The sequence below is a fragment of the Tenrec ecaudatus genome, chromosome 4 (genome assembly GCF_050624435.1).
Source record: "Tenrec ecaudatus isolate mTenEca1 chromosome 4, mTenEca1.hap1, whole genome shotgun sequence".
In the NCBI taxonomy this organism is placed as follows: Eukaryota; Metazoa; Chordata; class Mammalia; order Afrosoricida; family Tenrecidae; genus Tenrec; species Tenrec ecaudatus.
This window is the reverse complement of record NC_134533.1, coordinates 123836277-123859676: the sequence shown is the minus strand read 5'-3', so window position 1 is coordinate 123859676 and position 23400 is coordinate 123836277. Positions and strand designations below refer to the sequence as shown.

Here is a 23400-nt window from a genome sequence, read left to right as displayed (position 1 = left end):
TTGACTTTCCTCTTGTCCCATATCATATTCAGCCTTCGTTAGGGTTTCAGTAATTCCTCTCGGTTACATTACTTCGTCACGTCCTACTAGGCCTCCTATATCATCCTCGTCACCGATTTGGATCACTTGTTCCCTTGTCCCTGGGTTTGTTAATACCACTTCCTTTCCCCATCACCCTCTCTCCCATGTCCCCCTGGAAACATCGGTCCCATTGTTTTCTCCTCCAGATTGTTCATCCAGCCTATCTTACTTAGACCTGCAGAGAAAATAACATGCACAAAAATAAGACAAGCAAAACCAAGCAACAAAATAAAACAACAAGCCAATGACAAAACAAAACACAACAACAAGAAAGAAAAGCTTGTAGTTAGTTCAAGGACTGGTTGTTGGCCTTTAGGAGTGTTTTCCAGTTGAGTCTGCTGGGCCACCAAGCCCTGGCCCCAAAGTCTCTTTTTGATATTACCTGGGGACTTCGTTGCTCTGTTCCCCTTGCTATTCTGTTGCACACCCTTAGTGTTTTCCCTTGGTGTGGTGGGATCAGATCGGGCGCAAGTCCCACACTGTGTCTCCAGTGTTGTCCCCTGTAGGGCTATGGGTCAGTGAGGGATGTCGTGTCTCATAGTGGGCCTGACTGTAGATCCTCTCTGTGCATTGGCTGCTCTGGGCGGGCATATCGTCCTCAAGGCTTGGTGGGCCAGGATGTGCTCCACTCTCTCTTTTTCCTCCTTCTTTTGCTCCTGTGTGCTCTGTTCAGACTTTTCCCTCTCCCTGAGCTGCAGATTCAGTGCTGTCCTCTGAAATAAATTATTCTGGGGGGAGGGGCAGGTGTCCATGTAGTTGGGATTGGGGCTAGCCCTTTAGACCTCTCCATTGGTTCCCTACTCCATGCCGGCCTGTTGCATTCACTTCTTGGAGTACTGGGTTCAAGTCTGGTCCTTCTTTCCCTGTGTAGATATAAACAATACCCTCCCCTTGGGTGGGTTAGTGCCCACAGTGATTTCAGATCTCTCCCTTGTCCTCTTCACCCTGGACTCTCAGGAATCATTTTACTTCTGTCTTACCAAGACTGATAAATGTGCCTTGAGGTCCCCATGCACAGTCAAGTTGGCTTCGATTAAGGGCAACCATATGTGTAACAGAATGGCATGTTGCCCAGTTATGTGTCCTCTTCATGGTCATTTGTATATTTGGGTCACTGTTCCAGCCATTGTATCGTGCTTCTCAATCTAGAAGATTTTCACAGGTAACTTTTCAGAAGTGTATTACCAGGCAATTCTCCTCAGTATGCTTTAGTCTGGAAGCTCCAGTCAAAGTTGTCCACTGTACGTGACCCTACTGGCAACTGAAATACCAATGGTATAGCTTCCATCATCACAGCAACAGTGTAAGTCACGATACCATGGCACACTGAGAGATGGATGGTAGAAGGTCCCCATATTTTATTTTCTTTACTTACAGAGTTTCTCCTCTATAGTTTTGGGGGCTCATGTTCAAAGGGTTTATTGAAGAAGTGAATAAGTTGTAATGCTAGTATAAAATGCTCATGGTTGAGTTGTTTACCAGGACATATTACAAAATTCTTTCAGGTCTACTCATAAACACCCAAAGGACATACCAGTCTACTGCAAACCTCATTCCAAAGGGATTCAGCTGACGCGCTACAGGAAAGCAAACCTGGCTCTTTGAATTAAGTGCCCAGGAGCACCCCACTCCAGTAAGCTTCAGCCCAAAGGCAAAAAGCTCCATTGCCATGGGTCAGCCAGCCCAACTTCCCCCATGAAGAGTCTAGGGGCACCCCGCTCTGCAAGCCAGCCTCCTGCACAAAAGCACTCACCTTTGCTTGGTCTTTGGGTCGGGAAGTTCACCACTTTGCTCCTGCTCTGGCTCCTGGCTCTGCTGCTGCTCCTCTGATACTGGGGCTGTCTTCTGCATTCAGGAGGGATCTCAGGTCCAGAGGACATGCTTCACTGCTGGCTCTTGCTGATAATGAGATCCCTCCTCCTGGTTCGCAGAGGACTCACTTTATAAACAGTAGGGTGGCGATCATAATGTATCCTGCTGACAATTACTCACAGGCAAATCTTGGAAGTACGTCCCTCACCTTTTTACCAGATCCATGCAGCGAAAGATCAGTTGGTGAGAATTAGAGACTTTGGCTAGAAGATCCACATTAAATAGTTCATTGCCCCTGTGGACTTCTTTCAGAAGTCATTTGAAGTAAGGCCAGAATGGCAAAGAAGGCAGCCACCTGAATAGTTTGAAAGAAAAAAAATCAAGTGTAGCTAGAATGTTGTGGGCAAGACAGTAAGTGATAAGGGTCTGGAAGGAGAACCAATGGACAGGGGAACTTGTTGAGCCACTGTGAGAAATTTGGACTTCATTCTAAGCGCAATGGGCTGCAGTTGAAAGGCTTTAAGCAAAACAAGTATATATATAATCTTCTAGGTAGAATATAAATATCACCTTGCTACTGTTTGGAATATTAAATGAATGGCTTCCCCCATCACGTATAAGAGGATAATTATCAGTATATTGGAGAAGGCCAGACAAACATCAGCAAGAAAGAATGGAAACCCAAAGAGTAGAGATGGGGAAGGGATGAGTTCAATAATTGAAATGTGTTAAGGATTCATACAGGGACAAAGAACTTCAGAGAACTTAAGGAATTTGGAAAAATGACTGAGAGCTATAAGCAAAATGCAAAGGAATTGTCAGAAGACAGCAGAGAGTACATATTCCTGTTTTCAATAGAAGGGAAGAAAGGAAAAGGTCATTGGAGGCAAGTACACTTCCTTTTTTTTTTTTTAAATCATTTCATTGGGGGCTCATACAACTCTTATCACAATCCATATATACATCAATTGTGTAAAGCACATTTATATATTCGTTGCCCTCATCATTCTCAAAACATTTGTTCTCCACTTAGGCTCTTGGCATTAGCTCCTCATTCCCCCCCCCCTTCATCCCACTCTCCCCCTCCCTCATGAACCCTTGATAATTTATAAATTTTTGTCATATTTTTTGTCAACATTTTATAAATGTTTTGTCATATCTTACACTGTCTGACATCTCCCTTCACCCACTTTTTTGTTGTCCATACCCCAGGGGGGAGATATGTAGATACTTGTCATCGGTTCCCCCTTTCTACTCCACCTTCCCTCCTCCTCCCGTATTGCCACTCTTGGTACTGGTCCAGAAGGGGTCATCTGTCCTGGATTCCCTGTGCTTCCAGTTCCTATCTGTACCAGTGTACATCCTCTGGTCTAGCCAGATTCGTAAGGTAGCATTGGGATCATGATAGTGGGGTAAGGGTTGGCAGGGGTGGGGGAGAGCATTTAGGAACTAGAGGAAAGTTGTATGTTTCATCATTGCTACACTGTACCCTGACTGGCTTCTCTCCTCCCAGTGACCTTTTTGTAAGGGGATGTCCAGTTGCCTACAGATGGGTACTGGGTCCCCAATCTGCACCCCCACCTCCTTCAAAATGATTTGATTTTGTGTTCTTTGATGCCTAACACCTGATCCCTTCGACACCTCGTGTTCACACGGACCAGTGTGCTTCTTCCATGTGAACTTTGTTGCTTCAAGTCTTCAAGACCCCAGATGCTGTATCTTTTGAAAGCCAGGCACCATCACTTTTCTTTACCACATATGCTTATGCACCCAGGCAAGTACACTTTTCTTAACACCTCATGCAAAATCCTCAAACTAACTCTTTAAATTGTATTAATAAACATTTAGAAAAGGACAATCTGATTGTTAGGAGTCAGCATACATAGGGCTAGGGGAAAAAATCTGTCAAGCACTGCCTGTGGTGGTCATGGTGATGGTGCCTGTGATGGTTGATGATTGTCAGAATTATCCTCCGGAAAATATTTCATCCCCTAACTCAATCCTGGAAGATATTAAATAAAATTACAAAATGCAAAGATGTTTGGAATCTTATAATTAATTTATCCCAAATTTCTAGCCTATAGAAGATGTTTTTTACAACAGTAATTGGTACATAGCTGATGTTTGAGTATAACAAAGGTAAGTCACCCCACTTTTAAATGATTTGAAGCATATGACTGAAAATCTGTTTTCCTGTCAATGTAAACCATTGGTCCTACTTCTTTCTTCTGGATCACCAGAAGTCTAATTCTTCTAACACAATGCCTTTTGTTTTAAAATTTCAGAATGTGTCATGTTATATACATGGAAAATAGAAAGCTGTATTTGGGTACTTATTTACTACTAAGCAGCCGTAATGAAGTCTAACTCATAGCTGTGCTAGGACAAAGCAAAGATTCAAAAAAATGTTCTCAGAGACCTTTTAATTAGACCTTCAGCAGAACAAAAGTAGAGACGATCATCCAGAAGGGAAAACTGTCGGCATGTACCTAGTACAGAGGCCAGTGCAGTCAGTGAAACCGCAGTCACGGTGCTTGTTACTTGCTGTGGGGAATCACGAGAATCTTCACAAGAGCATGATAGGTTCAAGTCAATTCATCAGTGTCACAGTGGAGTCAACTGAATGCAGGGAAAGGATCATGATTTGGATTCGTAGTTACAGGTTACCAAGGATACAAGTTTGGTTCTGGGGTTTTGATTACCTGGTCCCATGGCAATAGAGGTAGGACACGTGATCACGTGATGTTGAGTATTCACAGGGTGGTTACAAAACAGCACCAAGACTCCAGCCTTGAATTTAAATTAGATCATGTGTCTGATCGGCTATTGTTAAGTAAATTATTAAAGGCATACCCAGGTGTATTCCCTAGTTTGTGGTGTAAGGACTTCATTTTTTTTTTTTTTAGCTGCTCACTAGTTAATCTACTTTTCACTATATTTTTGTGAGGGCAAGTTGGCCTGCCTAGGGCATAGCCATGTTACAGAAGTAACATAAAACCCAGCCCACTGCCACTGAATCCAATTTGACTCATAACAGCCCGCTGTAGAGTTTCAGAGACTGTAAACATTTGGGGGAGCCGAGAGCATCTTTCTCCGAGAAGCTAGTGGGTTTGAAACATTGACCTTAAGCCAAGGATCCTTGCTTTGTTTACTTTCTGTTCAGTTTGCCTTACTTTTAAAATCTATTTTTAGAATCAAGTGATTTCCAAGCCCAAAGATGAAACAAGGCTAAAGAAGAGGCATATGTTGGGTGATTGAGTCCAAATTTAATGAAAGTATTGATAGAATGTGGTAATCGATTGAAGCAAATATCTTTTAACAATGATAAATGTGGATTTTTGAAATAAAGCATCCACAATTTTCTGTATAAGCACAGATGACTGGAAAAGGACAAGTGAAAATTATGTGAAGATCATAATTGATGACAAGTTCGTTATGAGTGAGATGTGGAATGGTAGTTTTTGAATAGGCATAGCCTCCCAAGTAAGCAGGGTCATATTTCCACTGGATTGGTGCTAGCCAACTTCACAGGAAACATCAGTTCCTGTTCAGGATGTCACATTGAGAAATAAACCAGCAAACTTCAAACAGTCCTGAGAGGGCCACTAGAGTGGCTGAGGATTGCAAATGGCTCTAGGAAACACATTTGAATAAACTTAGCACACAAGTCCTCCCCCGAAGGAAACCTGGTGATGCACTGTGTTAAGCACTGAGCTGCTAAACACAAGTCTGGCAGTTAGAACCCATCAGTCTCTCCCTTGGAGAAAGATGAGCTTGTCTGCTCCTAGGAAGATTCAGGGTCTCAGAAACTCGAAGGAGCCATTCTCCTCTGTCCTACAGGGTCACGATGAGTCAGGATTTTATGGCAGTGAATAGGGTTGTTATTGTTAGGTGCCATCGAGTCAGTTCCAACTCAGTGAGCCCATGTGCAACAGCACCCAACACCCTCAGGTCCGCATCGTCCTCACCACTGCTATTACGTGTGAACCTGTTGCTGCAGTCCCTGTGTCAGTCTATCTGTTCAGAGTCTTCTTGTTTTTCACTGCCTCTATTTCTCTAAGCAGAATGTCCTTTCCCAGGGACTGTTCTCTCCTGATCACATGTCCTAAATACCTGAGACAAAGTCTCTCTACCCTTGCTTCTAAGAAGCACTCTGGTTGTACTTTTTCCAAAATGGATTTGTTTGTGGTTTTGGCAGTTCATGGTACTTTCAGTATTCGCTGCCAGCACATCTTTCAAACGTATCTGTTCTTCTTAGGCCTTCCTTACTCAGTGCCCAACTTTGCCCTGCATAGAAAGTGGTTGACAATACCATGGCTTGGGTCAAGCGCACCTTAGTCCTCCAGGTAGCATCCCTGCTTTTCAACACTTCAAAGAGGTCCTGTGCACCAAACCGGAATCCTGGGGCATCAAGCAGTGCTCTCGTAAACAGCCAAGAGGTGTATTTCGCTGCCGGAGACAAAAGTAGACCTACTTCATGGCGTCTGGCGAAGGAAGGAAAGATGGGCACAGAATTAAAAGGAATACAAGGAGCTGCATAAACAACAGACGTAATCAGGGCCCTCCACTCGGAAAGACCATGCCCACTCCTCAAGGGAGTCCTGCACCTGTGCCATGGTCACGGAGCGGAAAGAGGTGGAGTTCTGAAACTTTCCATCCGAAGGCTCCCAGGGCTGTCTTCAAAAGAACACAGTTGGTGGGTTGTTGGCTCGCTGCACAGGAAAAGGATCTGCCGTACTGGGCACATTCTGCTGCTCGGTGATATATTAGGAGGACTAATTTCCTGTGGCCGGTTCACTTACAAACAGCTGTTGCCCTGCGGCCCGCTTTGAACTATCTTCAGTGTGAAGCTGCTCCTTTAGGAATGAGAGCAAGAGTAAAAGAGGGAGAGAGCCAGGTATTAACCTTTCATCCCTGTTGCAAGCATTCCTAATCTGTGATATCCATTTGAGTTTACAATTGAATATAAAGGTTCAGGTTTCCCTTCCAGACATGGGGGTGGCGTGGGGGTAGGGACTGAAACAGCTGCTGGAGATAGGGAGTGTCTAATAATTGCAAGGGCCAAACCGCAGTGGTTTTTTAAATAACAACTACAGTACCCACAGTGAAAGCACGAGGAAAGGCTGCAAAGAAGGAGGAAGAGGAGAGGGCACTTACATGGCCCTTCCCCTGTCCCAACTCTTGGGCAAGGACAATCTAGGAACAGGTGCGCCCCACCCCTACCCCCACTTCCCTTGGTGTACCCGGAACCAAAGAATGAAGGCCAAAGGCAAGACAAGAACAGCAGGTAGGGGTCGCGGAGAGGAGCCAGGAGCCAAGTACACCTCACATTGTAGTTGACATCACTGTCACAAAGAGGGCTTGGTCTTGCCCTTACCGGAGCCCGAGGCACGCAAGTCTGAGCGGGGGCTGGCGGGGGGTTTCCTGGAGGGTGTGAATCTGGGGGCGAGAGTGCCCGGGTGCGAACGAGATGTCGGGGTGGGGGTGGGGGGTGGCAGAGGCAGATCTGGAACGGAGCCCGAGATGGCCGAGGCCCCCGGCGCTTGCCCCGCCCAGCGCTCCGCCCCCGCTCCGCCTGCGCTCGGCCCTGGGAGGGGCACGCCGGCTTGGAGGTGGGGAGTGTGCGCGAGGGGGTGGGTCCGTGGCGGCTGCAGGGGAGTGGGCGGAGAGCTGCCTGCGCAGCCCCGGCTCGCCGGGGACCCAAGGCCCGCGGGGCTGAGAAGGGCAGCGGGCCACCGGCCACCGAGGGTGAGGGTGAGGGTGAGGGCAGCGCACGAGCCGGGACCGAGCTCCGGGGAAGGGGCTCCCCCTTGCCACCCCCGCCTCTCCTCCCCCCCCCCTCCCCGGGTTCGTCAGCCAAACGCCAGCTTCCGCCTTCTTCCCGCCTCCCCGCGGGCCTCCCCCGGGAGCCGAGCACGGGCGTGGACGGGACCGACGTGGACCCGCTTCTGCATCTCGGCGGGGCCGCCCGAGCGCCTTCGGCTGTGGGGTCACGCCCAGCTGCGGGAGCTGCCAGGGCGGATGCGGCCGGCTGGCCCGGGGGTGGGCGGGTTTGGGTCGGGGCGTAGCGGTTCCTAGGGGAGGAGCGGTGGATAAACATGGACCCCTTCGACAGCGGCAGAGCCACCTAGTGCCGGAGCGGCTCTGCGCTCCCCCGCCCAGCGTCCCCGCACGCAGACGCGCGAGGGCCGGCGGCTGGCCGACTGGAAGCCCAAGTTCGAGGTGGCGGCGGAAGAGACTGTCCGTGGTGCTGAGCCGGATCTGGGCCAGGGTTTCGCGGAGCTGCTGAGCATCACCATCCAAATGTGGCTGTGGACTCGGGTCGATTCTAGCTGAAACTCCCTGTCCTCCCTCTGCAGACCGCAAAGCTTCCCCTGTCTCGGGCGCTCGGCCCTTCTGTCATTCCCCGGGGGCAGTTTGTCCCAAAGGGTTTCCTCGAAAGTATCTGACAGGGCGCACGCAGCCCTTGACCCGGCGATCTCTGTTTAGTCCCGGAAACCACTAGCAGAAAAAGATGACCGCCTTCAACAGATTGTTACCCCTGGCTTCCCTGGTGCTCATCTGCTGGGGTAAGTAGCAGCTCCCCTGCCGTGGACGATGGAGGTAGCAGTGGCAATGCTAGCAATAGGAACCCGTATGATGTGGTGGATGGCGAAAAGGAGCCCCGCTTGGCTTCTCTCTGTGCATCGCTGGTAGACACGGAGAAATTCGCGGGGATTCCATGATCGTGAGATGGGAAAGACGCTTACACCCCACCGCTTTATTCCCGGGCTCCAGGGTGGTGCTTCCGACTCTCCTTCAGTTTCCTGATCATTCCATAAGACACCCCAGCCCCACCCCGTTATGTTAGAAGGGGTCCCAAGCACGTTCAGGATAACACATCTCCTGGGTTGCACTCCCATCCCGTTCTCAATGAGTGCTGGGCCCCAGAGCACTTTCCCTCCATTAAAACAGAAGCACAAGGTTCGGTGAAAAGGCCGCCCTGTGGATACAGCTGCTTCGTTTGAATAATGAATGAGAGGAGAACAGGTTTCAGCTATTTTGCTGCGATGTATTAAAAAAAAAACGGCCACCGGAAATTGGATTTTTAATTTATTTTTCTTGAATATGTGGAGCTAATGGGTTTTGGTGTGGTGCTGGGTGCCTTGTTTGTCTGTTGTGAGAGACTGAAGTGACCCTCACCCTCCCTGGCATCAGAAACGCTGAGCTAGAATGGTGTCAGAGATGGATTTCCTAGAGATGGGGTATCCGAATCTATGTACATTTTATGTAAAAGGAACTTAAGGAGTCTACATAATAATTCACTGTGTGCAGTGGATTGCTCGGTGTCTGCCTGTGTGGTAGTGTGTGTCTGAGCAGATTAGTGTAGGTATCTCAATTCATTGGTGATAATCGTGTGTGTGTGTGTGTGTGTGTGTGTGTGTGTGTGTGTGTGTGTTGGGGTGGGGTGTCTGGACATCTCTGCTCTCTGCCTTGATACATCAAATTTACATGTTCTCCAGTTGATGTATTGCTTTCCATGATTTCGCTGTATTCCTCCATGCTGAAAAAACAGCCAGGATAATGCAGCATGATTCTACCCACTCACCTTGCTGAAACTAGACATGGGGGAGTGTGTTCCCATGACTGGCATAAAGCTCATTTTGCATGTGCAGTGGTAGGCATGCTGGTGATAACAGTCTCAGTACCCAGCCTCCAGCTGCCGGCATTATCTGGATTTTACAAGTGATCAGAGGCAGAGCCAAGCTGACTGTGGAGCACAATGCCTGATGGGCTGGGGAGGGAAAGTAATGTCAGCCCCAAGGGCAGACTCACTGCCGTCCATCCCCAGTAGAGTAGACCAAGCCTGGAGATGAAGCAGACATAATAGGTTGCCAATGATCTCACCTGCTTTGAAGATTTAAGGCTGAGGTTTTCTCAGGGGAGACGAGGGCTGAGCACACGGGGCTTAGAAGAGGTTAGCCTGGCTGCACAGGAAAGAATATTGGGAAAGCAACAGGAGATGACGTTGTACAGAAGATTCAGAGTCACGAATGTCCTCTCAAGGCCCAACTGCTTCCTAGTAGAAGCTTTGAAGAGTCCTGCCTGAGCCCTGGTGCTAATGTGGTTCTGCATTGTGCTGCTTAACAGCAAAGTCAGTCGCTGGAATTCACCAGTTGTTACTCCTCGGGAAAAGATGAAGCTATGTGTGCTAGTAAAGCTTCGTGGCCTCAGAAAGCGGGGGAGCATTTCTAATGCGTCCTGCAGCGTCTCCATGAGTTGGGTTTGTTGTGTCTTCTTATTTTTTATTGTTGCCCGAATTCTTGTGCAAGGGAATCAAAGCAAACAACAAAATGCACGATCCCAGAGTGGATTGCCTGGGGCTTGGCCTGGAGTCTTCCTTTGCCTCTAGAGCCCCAGGTCTCAGCCTCCTGCAAGGTACGCAAGGGAGTAGGAGCAGACTAGCTTTCCCATGCCTTCAGCCCCACCACTGCATGCTGGGAACCTCTTCACAGCGTCCTGGCAGAATGCTGTCCTCGATGTTCTACTCCTGCGCGCTCCATGCCAAAGAACGCCTTTGGGAAAACGTGAACACATTACACGCAACTTTGCTCAGCCTTTTAACTAGTTTGTAATCCGAATGCCAGTTCACCAAGCCCAAAAGCTGCAGACGAAATGAGAATTCATTCAGAAAAAGCGAGCTGCCAAATAAAAGGGGAAGAGTCCTGCTTCACAAAAGCCGCTTCCTTTGGCTTGCAGTGATTCCAGTGTCGGAAAGTTCTCCTTCCAAAGCTGGTTTTCACATGATGCCGAGGGGTAACAAAGCAGTCTTTGCTAGTCGTTTGTTCTCATGCCCTAAACAAAGTCCCCGACTTTCCTTTAAGGAAGTATATTTTCTCTTTTGAAAATTTGTTCTTGTCTCTCTCTCCCTCTTTCTCTCTCTCTCTCTCTCTCTCTCTCTCTCTCTCTCTCTCTCTCTCTCTCTCTCTCTCCCTCTCTCTCTCTCTCTCTTTTTTTTTTACAGTTTTCAACCCATCACTTCTTTTGATCCACACAGGAGGTAGTATGATTTTCAGATTAGAGAGGGAAATGAGCTCAGGGAAGTGAAGGCTTTGCTAGAGAACTCTTGTCTCCTGATTTCAGTCTTTCAGTGGAGCTGCTAACCACAAGACCGGTAGTTCAAAACCACCAGCCATTTCACAGGAGAGAGTTGAGATTTTTCTGCTCCTGTCATGAGTTATGGTCTCAGAAATCCATAGGGGCAGTTCAACTTTGTCTTATAGGGTCGCCGTGAATCAGGATGGGCTCATTGTATGTGTGTGTCTTGTTCTAGAGCATCCTGTGGGGATGTGTACTGCTTTGTAAAATTGCCAGCTAGGCATCTGTCCTTCTGTCTTGGTTCTGAGCCACCCCCAACCGTTTGTCTGTGCTCTTTTTCTGCAGTTGCCCCCTCCCGCCTCTCCTGAGTTCAGGAATGTCTTCTCCCAGCAGCCCTTCCTGTATCTAATTTCTACGATGCCTTGCTGATTGACTAGTGTTAGAAATATTTTTTTCTAACCCTAGCTTTCACTATCTTGGTGCAATGGAGAGCAGGCTCACAGGAGGGGATTTGGCATTCCCCAGAGAAGAGAAATATTTAGGCACAGTGGAGCACATGGATGTTTGTATGGTCAGTGTGGATGACTGTGTACCTCAAAATAGATTGTGCTCTTGTTTAGTTGGAGCCCCTGTGTGGTGTAAACACTTATAATGTGTGTGGCTGCCAGCTGGAAGGTGGAAGTTCTCCCAGAGGAGCTTAGTAAGAAAGGCCTGGTGGTCTACGTCTGAAAAAAGAAAAATAATTATTGAAAATCCTTTGGAACACAGTTTTTCTCTGACACACAGAAGGTTTCCATGGGTCAATATTGACTTGACAGCAACTAGTCCTGTATTCCTTTGTTAGATACAACCATCATATTACATTATTATAAGTAAAATTAAAGGGAAAACTAAAAGTCAAATGACTTGACCAAGATTATTTCAGGAGTTTAAAATTTATAGAAATTCATAGCAATAGAGTACTGGTGTGCTGGAGCCAGAGGCCTGGGTGGCAAAAATGATTTGCACCAAGTTGCTAACCAAAAGGTTTGTGGTTTGAATTTACCCAGAGGTAACACGGATGAAAGACCTAGTGATCTGCTCCGGTGAAGATTAGAGATAAGAGACCCCATGGAGCTCAGCTCTACTCTGTAACAAACGAGGTCACTGTGAGTCAGAACCCACTCCAAGGCCATGGATGCCAGAGGCAGCTCATACCCAGTCATGAGACACAAGTTCCCATTTCTGCCCAGGTCAATATTCAGTCATGTTGTAGCTTGACATCCACTACAGTGATGTATTCATCTCACAGAAATGGGCAAATACTACAAAGCAGGATGCTTCCTCCTCCTCCTCCTCAGAGAACCAGTTGTTAAAATGTTTGTCCGGATACCACTGCATAGAAGGAATGATGCTTCCCTCATTTAAAAAAAAAAGGAAGCATTTGAAATCTGAGCAGCACTTGCAATAAAAGAGCAGAAACAAATGTGCTGGCGTTCTCTTGGTTCCTGCTTCATGAGCCAAAGCGAGTCGTCTGCAATCTAGAAACAGACGCACTCACTGCAAAGGACGACCAAACATGGATGGGAGGATTGTGTGGTCACTTTGCAGTATACTATGTGGGACTTCCACGAATCGAGCTGATAATGATAACAAAGTGAGCAGTTTGAACTTAAAACAGTGGCTCCATAGGAAGAAGGTGAGTCTGTCTACTCCCGTAAAGAATTAAAGTCGCAGAAACCCAAAGGGACCATTCTGCTCTGTCCTATAGAGTCACTCTTAGTTGGGATCCACATGCTGGCAGTAGGTGAGATCAAGCACTTCATTAGCAGGCTTTCAGCTGTCAAACAGGATGTTTGCCTGAGAAAGAGAAGTGATGGGGTTTGCCCCCTCTGGATGCCTTGGATTGTAGTCACCTCAGGAAAGAGGCTACTCTCCATTGCCGCCATGCTACATTCACCATCTAGACTTTGCACATACCATTTTCCCTCCTTTAACGATGACTGAACTGACTGTCCTCCTACTACAGACCATCCCGTCTGCTACAGAAGGGATCCCTGATGGCACAGTGGTTATGCATCGGACTGAAATCCTCAAGGTCAGCAGTTTGAAACCACCAGCTGTTCCTCAAGAGAGAGTAAATAGTTACAGTCCAGAAACTGACAGGGGCAATTCTACCCTGTCCTATAGAGTCTTGTCCTATAAGTCGACATCAACTCGATGGCAGTGAGTCATCTACTAGAGAACATGCCCTCTTATCTACTTCAGGACAGGAGCTCGGTAAATTATTTCTTTTCATTACCATTACCTCCACTACCATCTAACTCCAAACAAAACCATCTTTTAGTCGGATCACTGTATTAGCCTATTAGCTGTTCTCCATTCTCCCTCTCTTGTCCCCCAGCACACCTTCAGATTATTTTCCACACAGATGATATGATTTTGCATAAAATCAGATCATGTCATTCTTCTACTCAAACCTACCAATGTTCCAATTTTACTCTAGGAAAAAGCCAAAATCCTAAGCATGATCTATAAGACCTGCCTGCATGATCTGGTCTTCAGCTATCTTTCCTGCCCCACTTTCTCCTTTTCCCATCCTGATCACTGAACTTCTGCCTTGGTGGCTGGGAAAAACATTGTTGAAATCCCAGACACTGTATAGGTTCCTCTTGGTAACTGGCAGGTCAGTATAAACCCCGGAGAGAGAGGGGGGTGGGGGAAGGGGGTGGAGGGAGAGAGAGAACTGGGACGGACTGCCTTATCCCATATGAGTTTACTAATAGGTTTCACATGATTTTAACTGATGAATGCTCATGAAATCCAACTTGTCCCCCCTTTAGTGAGAGAGGCCTTTATTTTTCAATTTTTCAAAATTGGGTGGCCAGTCACCTGGCATCTGCCCTCTGGGTCATTACTGTCCCACCCTGGGTCAGCGTTGGGGAATTTCTCTCCAGGATGAGGAGCATCTCGCTCCCTCGGCGGTACTCCCTTCCCAGACCAATAGGACCGCTCTTGGAATCACCCTCTTCTCTTCTGCTGTAAATGGGATGGCCGTGATGGACATGATTTCCATCATTAGAGCTCAGAAATTGATCTAATAATTGATCTGATAGGTCAAGAGGGACTTCAAAGAGGAATTTCATTGCTTTTTTGCAATTTCTAGTTTCAGTACTTCCAAGAGGGATATTAATAGACCCAATTTCCCTTTGGCCTATTGGGACCTCCCAAAGGGGAAACATCTATTGTTTAGAGGGCGGGAGAAACTGCGGAAGGTCCCTTTTTTATGTTGCTTTAATTCCTTTCTCAAATCTTGGTAGGATGGAGCTATCCATTCAGCTTTCTCAGTCCCTGTATCTCTGCTGTGTGGCATGAGGAGGGGGCAGACAAGCTAGAGGATCCTACTGTCTTGGTACAGAGTCCCCTTTTTGCCTCCTTAAGAGGAAACATACCCCTGAACTGGTGTCAATTCCCCTCCCAGCCAGCATAGGACATAGGCCACGTCCATGTTAGAGAGCGGTGTCCGGTCATTCACATTGCGAACTGGAGCCTGACCCAGTCCGCAATGGAGCCAAATTGGAGCCAGAACACAGATGGTGAGCAAATTAGTCCTTTGGACTAAACGAAGCAGCCATATTTAACCATCTTTTGCTTTTCTCTATCCCGGGTTTGGGGATTGCCCTCCCAAACCTTCACCATCCTCCTTAAAGGACTGTTGGGAGGAATGTCCCTAGGGTCACCTCCCTTTCCATTCTGTTTCTCCTTCCTAGGCCTAGAGCTTTTGTTTCCCATTTTCTCTTGGTGTCAGTGTTAGGCATCTGAGCTCTGTGCACCCCACTCTGCCCCCAACCCCACTTCCTTGGAGTCTTTTTGCACATACCTTGTGTTCTCAATACCCCTTTCTTTGGTGATTTCTTGGCACACCCCAAGATTCATTTCATCCCTGTCCATACATTTCCCTCTCCAGAGGACAGAAACATGGATTAGAACTCAGCACTTGCTTCATATCCAAGATATGCCTCAGCCACACAAATTGGACCCCCTGAAAATGCCAGACCACCAAGGGAGTACTGACAGTCCAGTTTTCTCACCCTGGCTCCTGCACGAGGTTGCCTGGTAGCCTCAGTAGTCTGTTTTCACCTCTGCCCGCCATCTTTCTCACTTGCTCCTCTCACAGCCTCAGGTCGTTACTGGGAGGCAGCCAACTCTGTGGAGCAGGCTGCTAAAACCCAGGTGGGATGCTTCCCATGTCCTTTTCCACCAGGGCTGCTGCTCCAGATGGGTGGAAAATATCCTGGATGAGCCCCCAGTTTTGTGAGAAGCATTGTTGAAATTCCAGACACTGTATTGGTTCCTCTTGGTAATTGGCAGATCAGTATAAATCCCTGATCTGGGCCATACCCCAATGGGTCTTTCTCTGGAGACAACTGGTATGGACTGCCTTATTGCATATGAGCCTACCAATGGGATTTCACAGGATTTTTATCACGAACACTCAAGAAATCCAATCTGACTCACTTTAGCAAAATGGAAGACTTTACTGTTTGATTTTGTAAAATCAGGCACCCAAGCCCTGAGACAAATTGGCCCAAAGTGGGGGGGGACATTCCTCACAGCTCCTGGGAAAGCATTTTATCCCTTAGTTCATAAGCCCCTTCCCCATTCCTCATGGCTGAGTTCTGAGGGGTTAACAACCTTGCCAGAGCATCTCCTAAGCATTGTCTTCCCTCAGCCCTCCTTTGTAATTTGTCCGGTTCCTGCATTCTCTACTCCAGGTACCTGAGCTAGAGTGGTTGTCCTATCAGTTGTCAGTTGGTGCCCCGGTTATTTAGTAATTACCTGACTGTGTTAGTGCAGGTTGACTAGAGAAACAAATCCAGAGACGTGTGTGTAAGAGAGAGTTTTATACCAAAGAGTAATTGTATATTCAGAAAACATCCCAGCCCAGAGCATATCAAGTCCATAAGTCCAATATTAGCCCATTTATCCGATACTAGTCCATAAATTCTTCAGACTCACGCAGCACAGGCAATGATGCAGAATGCAAGAAGATCACAGGCCAGTGAGTGGAAAGTCTTATTGATCCAGTGGTGGTGAAAGCATCTCCAGGGCATTCCCTGCCATCTATGTGGCTCTATGTGGCTTGTCATCAGGAAGGTGTAGCAGAGTTCCCAGAATCCTCATGAGAAGCCCATGCCCATGAGGAGGGATTAGGCTGTGACCTGATTGACAGGCTAAACTCCACCCCTTCATTCTTTTTATTTTTTTTACATTTTATTAGGGGCTCATACAACTCTTAGCACAATCCACACATATACATACATCAATTGTATAAAGCACATCCGCACATTCCCTGCCCTAATCATTTTCAAAGCATGTGCTCTCCACTTAAGCCCTTTGCATCAGGCCCTCTTTTTTCCCCCTCCCTCCCCGCTCCCCGTTCCCTCCTCCCTCATGAGGCCTTGATAATTTATAGATTGTTATTTTGCCAGATCTTGCCCTATCCGGAGTCTCCCCCCCGCCTTCTCTGCCGTCCGTCTCCCAGGGAGGAGGTTACATGTGGATCCATGTACTCAGTCCCCCCTTTCCAACCCACTCACCCTCTACTCTCCCAGTATTGCCCCTCACACCCCTGGTCCTGAAGGTATCGTCCACCCTGGGTTCCCTGTGCCTCCAGCTCCCATATGCACCAGTGTACAACCTCTGCCCTATCCAGTCCTGCAAGGTAGAATTCGGATCATGGTAGTTGGGGGGAGGAAGCATCCAGGATCTGGGGGAAAGCTGTGTTCTTCATCGGTACTACATCGCACCCTGACTGACTCATCTCCTCTCCTAAACCCCTCTGTGAGGGGATCTCCAGTGGCTGACAAATGGGCTTTGGGTCTCCACTCTGCACTTCCCCATTCATTCACTATGGTATATATATATATATATATATTGCATGATGCCTTATACTTGGTCCCTTTGGCACCTTGTGATCGATCGCACAGGCTGGTGTGTTTCTTCCATGTGGGCTTTATTGCTTCCGAGCTAGATGGCCGCTTGTCCACATTCAAGCCTTTATGACCCCAGACACTATCTCTTTGGATAGCCGGGCACCATCAGCTTTCTTCACCACATTTGCTTATGCACCCGTCTGTCTTCGGCGATTGTATCATGGAGGTGTGCAGCCAATGATATGATTTTTTGTTCTTTGATGCCTGATAACTGATCCCTTCGGGACCACGCAACCACACAGGCTGGTGTGTTCTTCCATGTGGGCTTTGTTGCTTCTGAGCTAGATGGCTGCTTGTTTATCTTCAAGCCTTTAAGACCCCAGACACTATCTCTTTTGATAGCCGGGCACCATCAGCTTTCTTCACCACATTTACTTGTTCACCTGCTTTGGCTTCAGCAGTTGTGTCGGGAGGGTGAGCATCGTAGAGTGCCAATTTAATAAAAGAAAGTATTCATGCATTGAGGGAGTACTTGAGTAGAGGCCCAAGGTCCTTCTGCCACCTTAATGCTAAACCTATAAATATAGACGCATAGATCTATTTCCCCATCCTCATATATATATTTGCATGTACATGTCTTTGTCTAGACCTCTATAAATGCCCTTTGACTCCTAGCTCTTTCCTCCATCTCCCTTGACTTTCCTTCTGCCCTACTACCATGCTCTGTCCCCACCTGGGTTACAGCTATACCTCTTTTTTATGTAACCTTACCCATGATCTTTTCCTACCAGGCCTGCTACTCCCGCCTCACAGCCATTTTGGGTCCCATGTTATTCACTTGTCCCTGTGTTTGTTAACACCACTTCCTTACCACCCCCCACTTCCCCCTATCCCAAGTCCCCCCGGAACCGTCGGTCCCGTTGTTTTTCTTCCAGATAGTTCATCCAGCCTGTCTTATTTAGACAGACCTGTGGAGACAATAACATGCACGAAAATAAGACAGAGGGAAACAAAGCAACAGTATACAACCAGACAACAAAACAACAACAACAAACCCCTGACAAAGAACAAAACAAAACACATCAAGAAAGAAAAGCTTGTAGTTAGTTCAAGGATCGTTTGTTGGCCCTTAGGACACCCCTTCATTCTTATGTACCAAGTTGACACAAAATTGTGTAACTACCACACTGACCCTTTGTTCATTGTTTGCCGAAGGTGGACCGGCCTCGTGCCTTCTCACAGTGTCCATGGTATCCTTGAGCCTTGAAAACACATTCCCACAATATCATTCACTACCTCATTGTTTTCCTTCAGTACCTTCTCAGTGTCGCTTTTCCATGAAGCCTTCTCCAATGACTCCATCTCCTATATTGTTGCGTGGCACCATCAGACTCACACCAACTCTATATATGACAGAGCAGAACTAGCCCGTAGGGTTTATGGGAGAAGATCATTAAGCCTTTTTTTAACAGAGCTGCTGGTGGATTTGAACTGCCAACCTTTCAGTTAATTTCAAAGTTTAATCCTTGCACCACCTGGGCTCCTCTTTGGCTTCCTCTTCTGCTTTACTCCCCCCAAACCCCCCGATAACATTCACTACAATTCAATCTTGTTTATTTTCTCTCTCTCCCAACAGAATGTAGGCTTCCTGAGTGCACGAACGGTTTCTACCTTGTCCCCCTATATCACCAGTACCTGACGCACAGGGCCTTCAAAATGTTTGTGGAAAATGGAATTAAAAGATAATGAAATTTTCCCACAAGCTTTTTGAATCCCCTTGTACTTTGACTAAATGAACAAATAAAGAAAGACACAGCTTAACATGAATGCATGACATCTGTGTAAGGCAAATTCACATAAACTATTCCATAGAACCGTCATGACACATTCACTGCCTGCACACTGCTGTTGAGCCAGCCTATGGGATCGTGTCGAGCTGCCTCACGGGGCTTCCTAGGCGATCATCTTTACATTTTACTCACAACACACTGCCACTGAGTTGATTTCAACTCATACTGACCCTGGAGGACAGGGTAGAAGGACCCGGGGGGTTTCTGAGACCTTACTTCTTTATGGAGCAGCGCGAGCTTCACAGAGCAGCCAGTGGCTTTCAAGTGCTGCCCTTTAACATAGCAGTAGCGCACATGACCTCTATGCTGGCAGGACTCCGTTACTGCTCTAGTTGGTAGGTAGAATCTTCAAGAAGTTGTTGATGAATACATTGAGAGTTAAAAATTAAATATTAGATGGACCCCAGGCCTTCAATTACCAAATATGACTTTTATCCTGCCTCCATAATCATGACAGTCAATTTCTTAGAATCTTTTCCTGTTCGGCTGTCAAAGTCATCTTCCCTGAACTATGGCGTCTTTGCCACTTCCCCTTCCTATGAACGTGCCCCCGAGGCTCTGGACTACAAAGAGGTCTCTCTGCACACTCTCCACCTTGGGGTACTTGAAATATTTGTCAGACCATGCTTTCTGTTTCACCAAGTATTCAATCGAGACTTCAGACTCATGACATGCTAAGGGTATTGCCAACCATTTCTCTCAAGATGTGACCCTTCTCTATTGGACAGGAAGCCCGCCTGCAGACTGCAGAGGTCACGCTGAACCATCTTGTATTCATTAAACATCTTCCTTTTGCAAACGGTGACACCCAACACTGACTGCGATTTGTTCTGGAGAGTGAAGAGGCACGGTTCCTCTTCTGTTGGCCACACTGGGCACCTGTTATGCTGCCCTTGTTTGTACTTGCTTTGTTGACAGCCTTGCCTTGTCTTTGTCTCATTCTGAGTTTGCCATCTGAATGCTCACCTTCTGTAACAGGTCCTTAGCCTCTAGAGGGCATGGACGTCTACAAGGCATGCAGAGTCTCATAATCTGACATCTCGCCAGTGTATCTAACCTTTCCCTCTCCTCTGCAGGCAGCACTGCCCTCAATTAGTGACCAGCTCATTGTCTCCCTCATTGCAACTTAATCTTCCACCACATAGCAAGAGTCATATGTATGTTTCATAAAGCACAGATACAATCATACATGTCCTGGCATCAACATACTCAGTGCCTTATATGGTGAATGACACATAGAGGTTTTCACAACATGGGTGCTATCTACGGACCTCTCAGCTTCCTCTGTAAGTAAGAGCTCCTCTGGGAACTTAGGTGCAGTCCAGCCCGCGTTGGTCTATAGTGACCGTATGTACAACATAATGAGACGCTGCCCAGTTCTGCACCACCCTCACAATTGTTGTTGTAGCTTTTGTGCTCGTCCATCTCTTTGAGGGTCACTGGATGGTCTCGTGGGATTGTAGCTAGGAAAGCCCTTTAGGACATGGTTAGTGCTATATTCTTCTTTGTTTCTCTCATCTGACATAAGGCCTCGTAGAGAGTAAACGTACAGGGAATGTTTACTTAATGATTGGATGGGTGGATGGATGGATGGGTGGATGGATGGATGGATAGTTAATGTGTGCATGTAGGATCTTTGTCCCCATCTAGACTCCTGGTCTTTGAGGACAAGGCTCAATTATATATTGTGTTGTATCTACATTGCTTCTAGAAAATGATTTCATGAAATATCTTGTATCATCCATGTCTTCTCCATATCACCATGCGCCTCTTCTCAGGACACTGTGCACAGCACACACTCAGAGAGCCTGGGTAAAGAACAGTTACATGCATTTGGGTTTTTTCCAATGGTCTCATTCTTCTTCCTGATCTGTCTCTCCTCCTTCCCCTCCTTTTTCCCCTCTCCAATGTCTTTCTCTCCCCACCCCCCTCCTGTTCCTTCCTTGTCATCCATTCTCTCTCCAGTCAGTGTCTGCTTCCCTGTGTGTGTGGAGGTGCCCTCGGAGACGGAGGCTGTTCAGGGCAATTTCATGAAGCTTCGCTGCATCTCCTGCATGAAGAGGGAGGAGGTGGAGGCCACCACGGTGGTGGAGTGGTTCTACAGGCCTGAGGGCGGTAAAGATTTCCTTGTATGTTTGACTACTGACTCTGGCTTTGCTTTTGCTGACTTCCACCATTGCTGCCCAGCTCTTGAGAATCTAGGGAATGCCATCTAACAGCCACGTCTCTCTCGCTGGAACGCTGGCAGCTTCTCTGAGAGAGCCAGACAGTTTGGGTTGAGCCCAACTGCACTGAGAGGAAGGGTATTATTGGACAGCTGCCTGTGGCCCTGGTTACAAGAAGAAGGATGGGAGAGGAAAAGATACACAATATTTAGATTACACATTGGGCTGCTAACTGCAAGGTCAGCAATTTGAAATGATCAGTCACGGTGTGGGAGAAAGATGGAACTTTGTACACCCAGAAAGAGTTACAGCCTCAGAAACTAACAGTGACAGTCCCACGGGGTTGCTATGAGTTGGCATCGACTCAGTCACAGTGAGTGAGTGTGCTAGACAGTGTTCTGGTGGCACTCTCGGCTAAGATTGAACTGCTAACCACAAGGTAAGCTGTACAAACCTACCAAATGCTCTGTGTAAGAAAAGTGAGGCTTTAGCTCCTACTAAAGATTTACAGCCTCAGAAATTATATAAGGTTGCTGTCCATTAGAATTGACTCAATGCCAGTGAGTAAGGTGGTGAGCTAGGCACCTTACTAAGAACATTGCTTATGTTTTCATTTATTCTTCTACACCATCCTATTATATGAATTGAATTAGAGAAATTGAACTAACACTAAGCATAATTAATGAGGTAATAAACATAGGCTACATCACTTAACTTCCACAGTCCCAGTGGAATAATAATGGTAGGCACGTCCAAGGTGGATAACTCAATTGGTACACACAGTATAGTCACCTCAGTGGGTAAATTAGCTAAGCGATTCTATAGAAGTCCCTGGATATTTGCTATATCAAGCCATGAAGGGTCCTACTACTGTCCTTCCCACCTTCGTCGGGGAGCCCCTTGACTGCCCCAGGATCTCGAAATGAATGAATTAGCCCCTGGAAGAGCAGGAAGATTCCAAGACTCTGTTCCAGCACTATAGTTCCTATCTATTGGTGTCGGTGTTGAAATGATTTTTCAGTGTTTTGAAAACCATCCCAAAATAGTTATTCATATTGAGTGGACTCTGGAGCCTGATGGCTTGGGCTGTAATCTTGGACAGATTGCCTAACCTGTGTCTCGAGTTCCTCATCTCTTAAAAAGGGGTGAAAACCACACTTACTGTCTATGGTTGTTGTGCGAATCCGTGAGTTACACTTCTCAATGCATTTGAAAGAGTACCTGACTTGTCTTGGGGGACATCTAGGTCATTTGGCATAACATAGTCTACAAAGACCCTTGTCTGCATCCTGCTGGGGTCTTAAGAATTGCAGTGACCATCTAAGAGTCAACAATGAGTCTTTCTTTGTCTGAAGTAAAGAAAATCAAAGACTCGGCACCAATTAGTTCACAGTTCTAATGGACCACACAAACCTCCGCCCCAGTTAACTAGATGCTGCTTGGCTGACACTACTGGAATCAAACAGAAGATCTGAAGAGAGTCAGAGCGAAGCATGGAACCAATCCCCAATCAGAAGAAGGAACCCGGCCTGACTAACGTGATGGAGATTGCTAGACTCCCAGATACTATCCCCTTCAGACACCTTTCTTCTCTGGAACCAAGTTCACCCCGACAAAGCATCTTCAAACCAAGAAATAGAGAGGCCTATAGAGTGAATGATACCACCAGGAGAAATATACTCCTTAGAATACTCATCCACACGAGACCGATAGGGCAGCATTTGCCAAAAACAAAGTTCAGAAGGCAAGAAGGGGCAAGAAAGAAGGACAGATAGAAAAGGGGAACCCAGGAGGAAGAGAGAAGAGAGCTGGTACATTGTGGACGCTCTAATCATTGCCATCAAATGAGTAGTGTGGACATCGCGAGTGGAAAGTGAATTTGTTTTGTAAACGTTTACCCAAACGTTATAAAAAAAAAGTTTAAAAAAATTACTAGCTTAAAACCCCCAAAACATTACTAATGAAATAAAGAAACCCAAACAAACAAAAATAAGTAAATAGAAGAGTGCCCGGAGTACAGTAAGCACTGTCTTTGCTAGCTTACACATGGAAGCTTCAAAAGGCTCCCGAAAAGTTTCATTATCTCTGATTTCTGTTTTCCACAAGCTTTTCGACTACATAAACACATGAATATACATATGTATTTTAAAGCCATGCCTACAGCCCAAATACATGTATTTTGAAGCTATATACATATATATACATGTACTGTATATAATATACATTGCTATATACATATACATGAAGCCATATAGATATATAAATATCTACATACACATGTATGGAGAAGGAAATCTTGCTTGGTTAAGTTTGGGGCAGTGAAAAAGAACAAGGCCTTCAACATGATGGATTGACACAGTGGCGCAGCTGTGGGTTCAAGTATAGGAATAATTGTGAAGATGGTGCCGGACCAGGCAGTTTCCTTCGGTTGTATATCGGGCCGCTATGAGTAAGACCTGACTCGACAGCACCTATAGACGGCACCAACACACTGCACAT

At 46.7% G+C, this 23400-nt stretch overlaps 1 protein-coding gene across 1 annotated transcript in view; it reads left to right on the top strand.

Moving 5' to 3' along the window:
• Positions 1 to 7960: 7960 nt before the first annotated feature.
• The window catches only part of SCN3B (sodium voltage-gated channel beta subunit 3), a 28246-nt gene continuing 12806 nt past the window's right edge, over positions 7961 to 23400 (top strand). The window contains exons 1-2 of the mRNA XM_075546740.1: positions 7961 to 8462; positions 20702 to 20865. Of these exons, the coding sequence (XP_075402855.1) occupies positions 8408 to 8462; positions 20702 to 20865 (219 nt within the window). The 5' untranslated portion in view covers positions 7961 to 8407. The remainder of the gene's footprint in view (positions 8463 to 20701; positions 20866 to 23400) is intronic.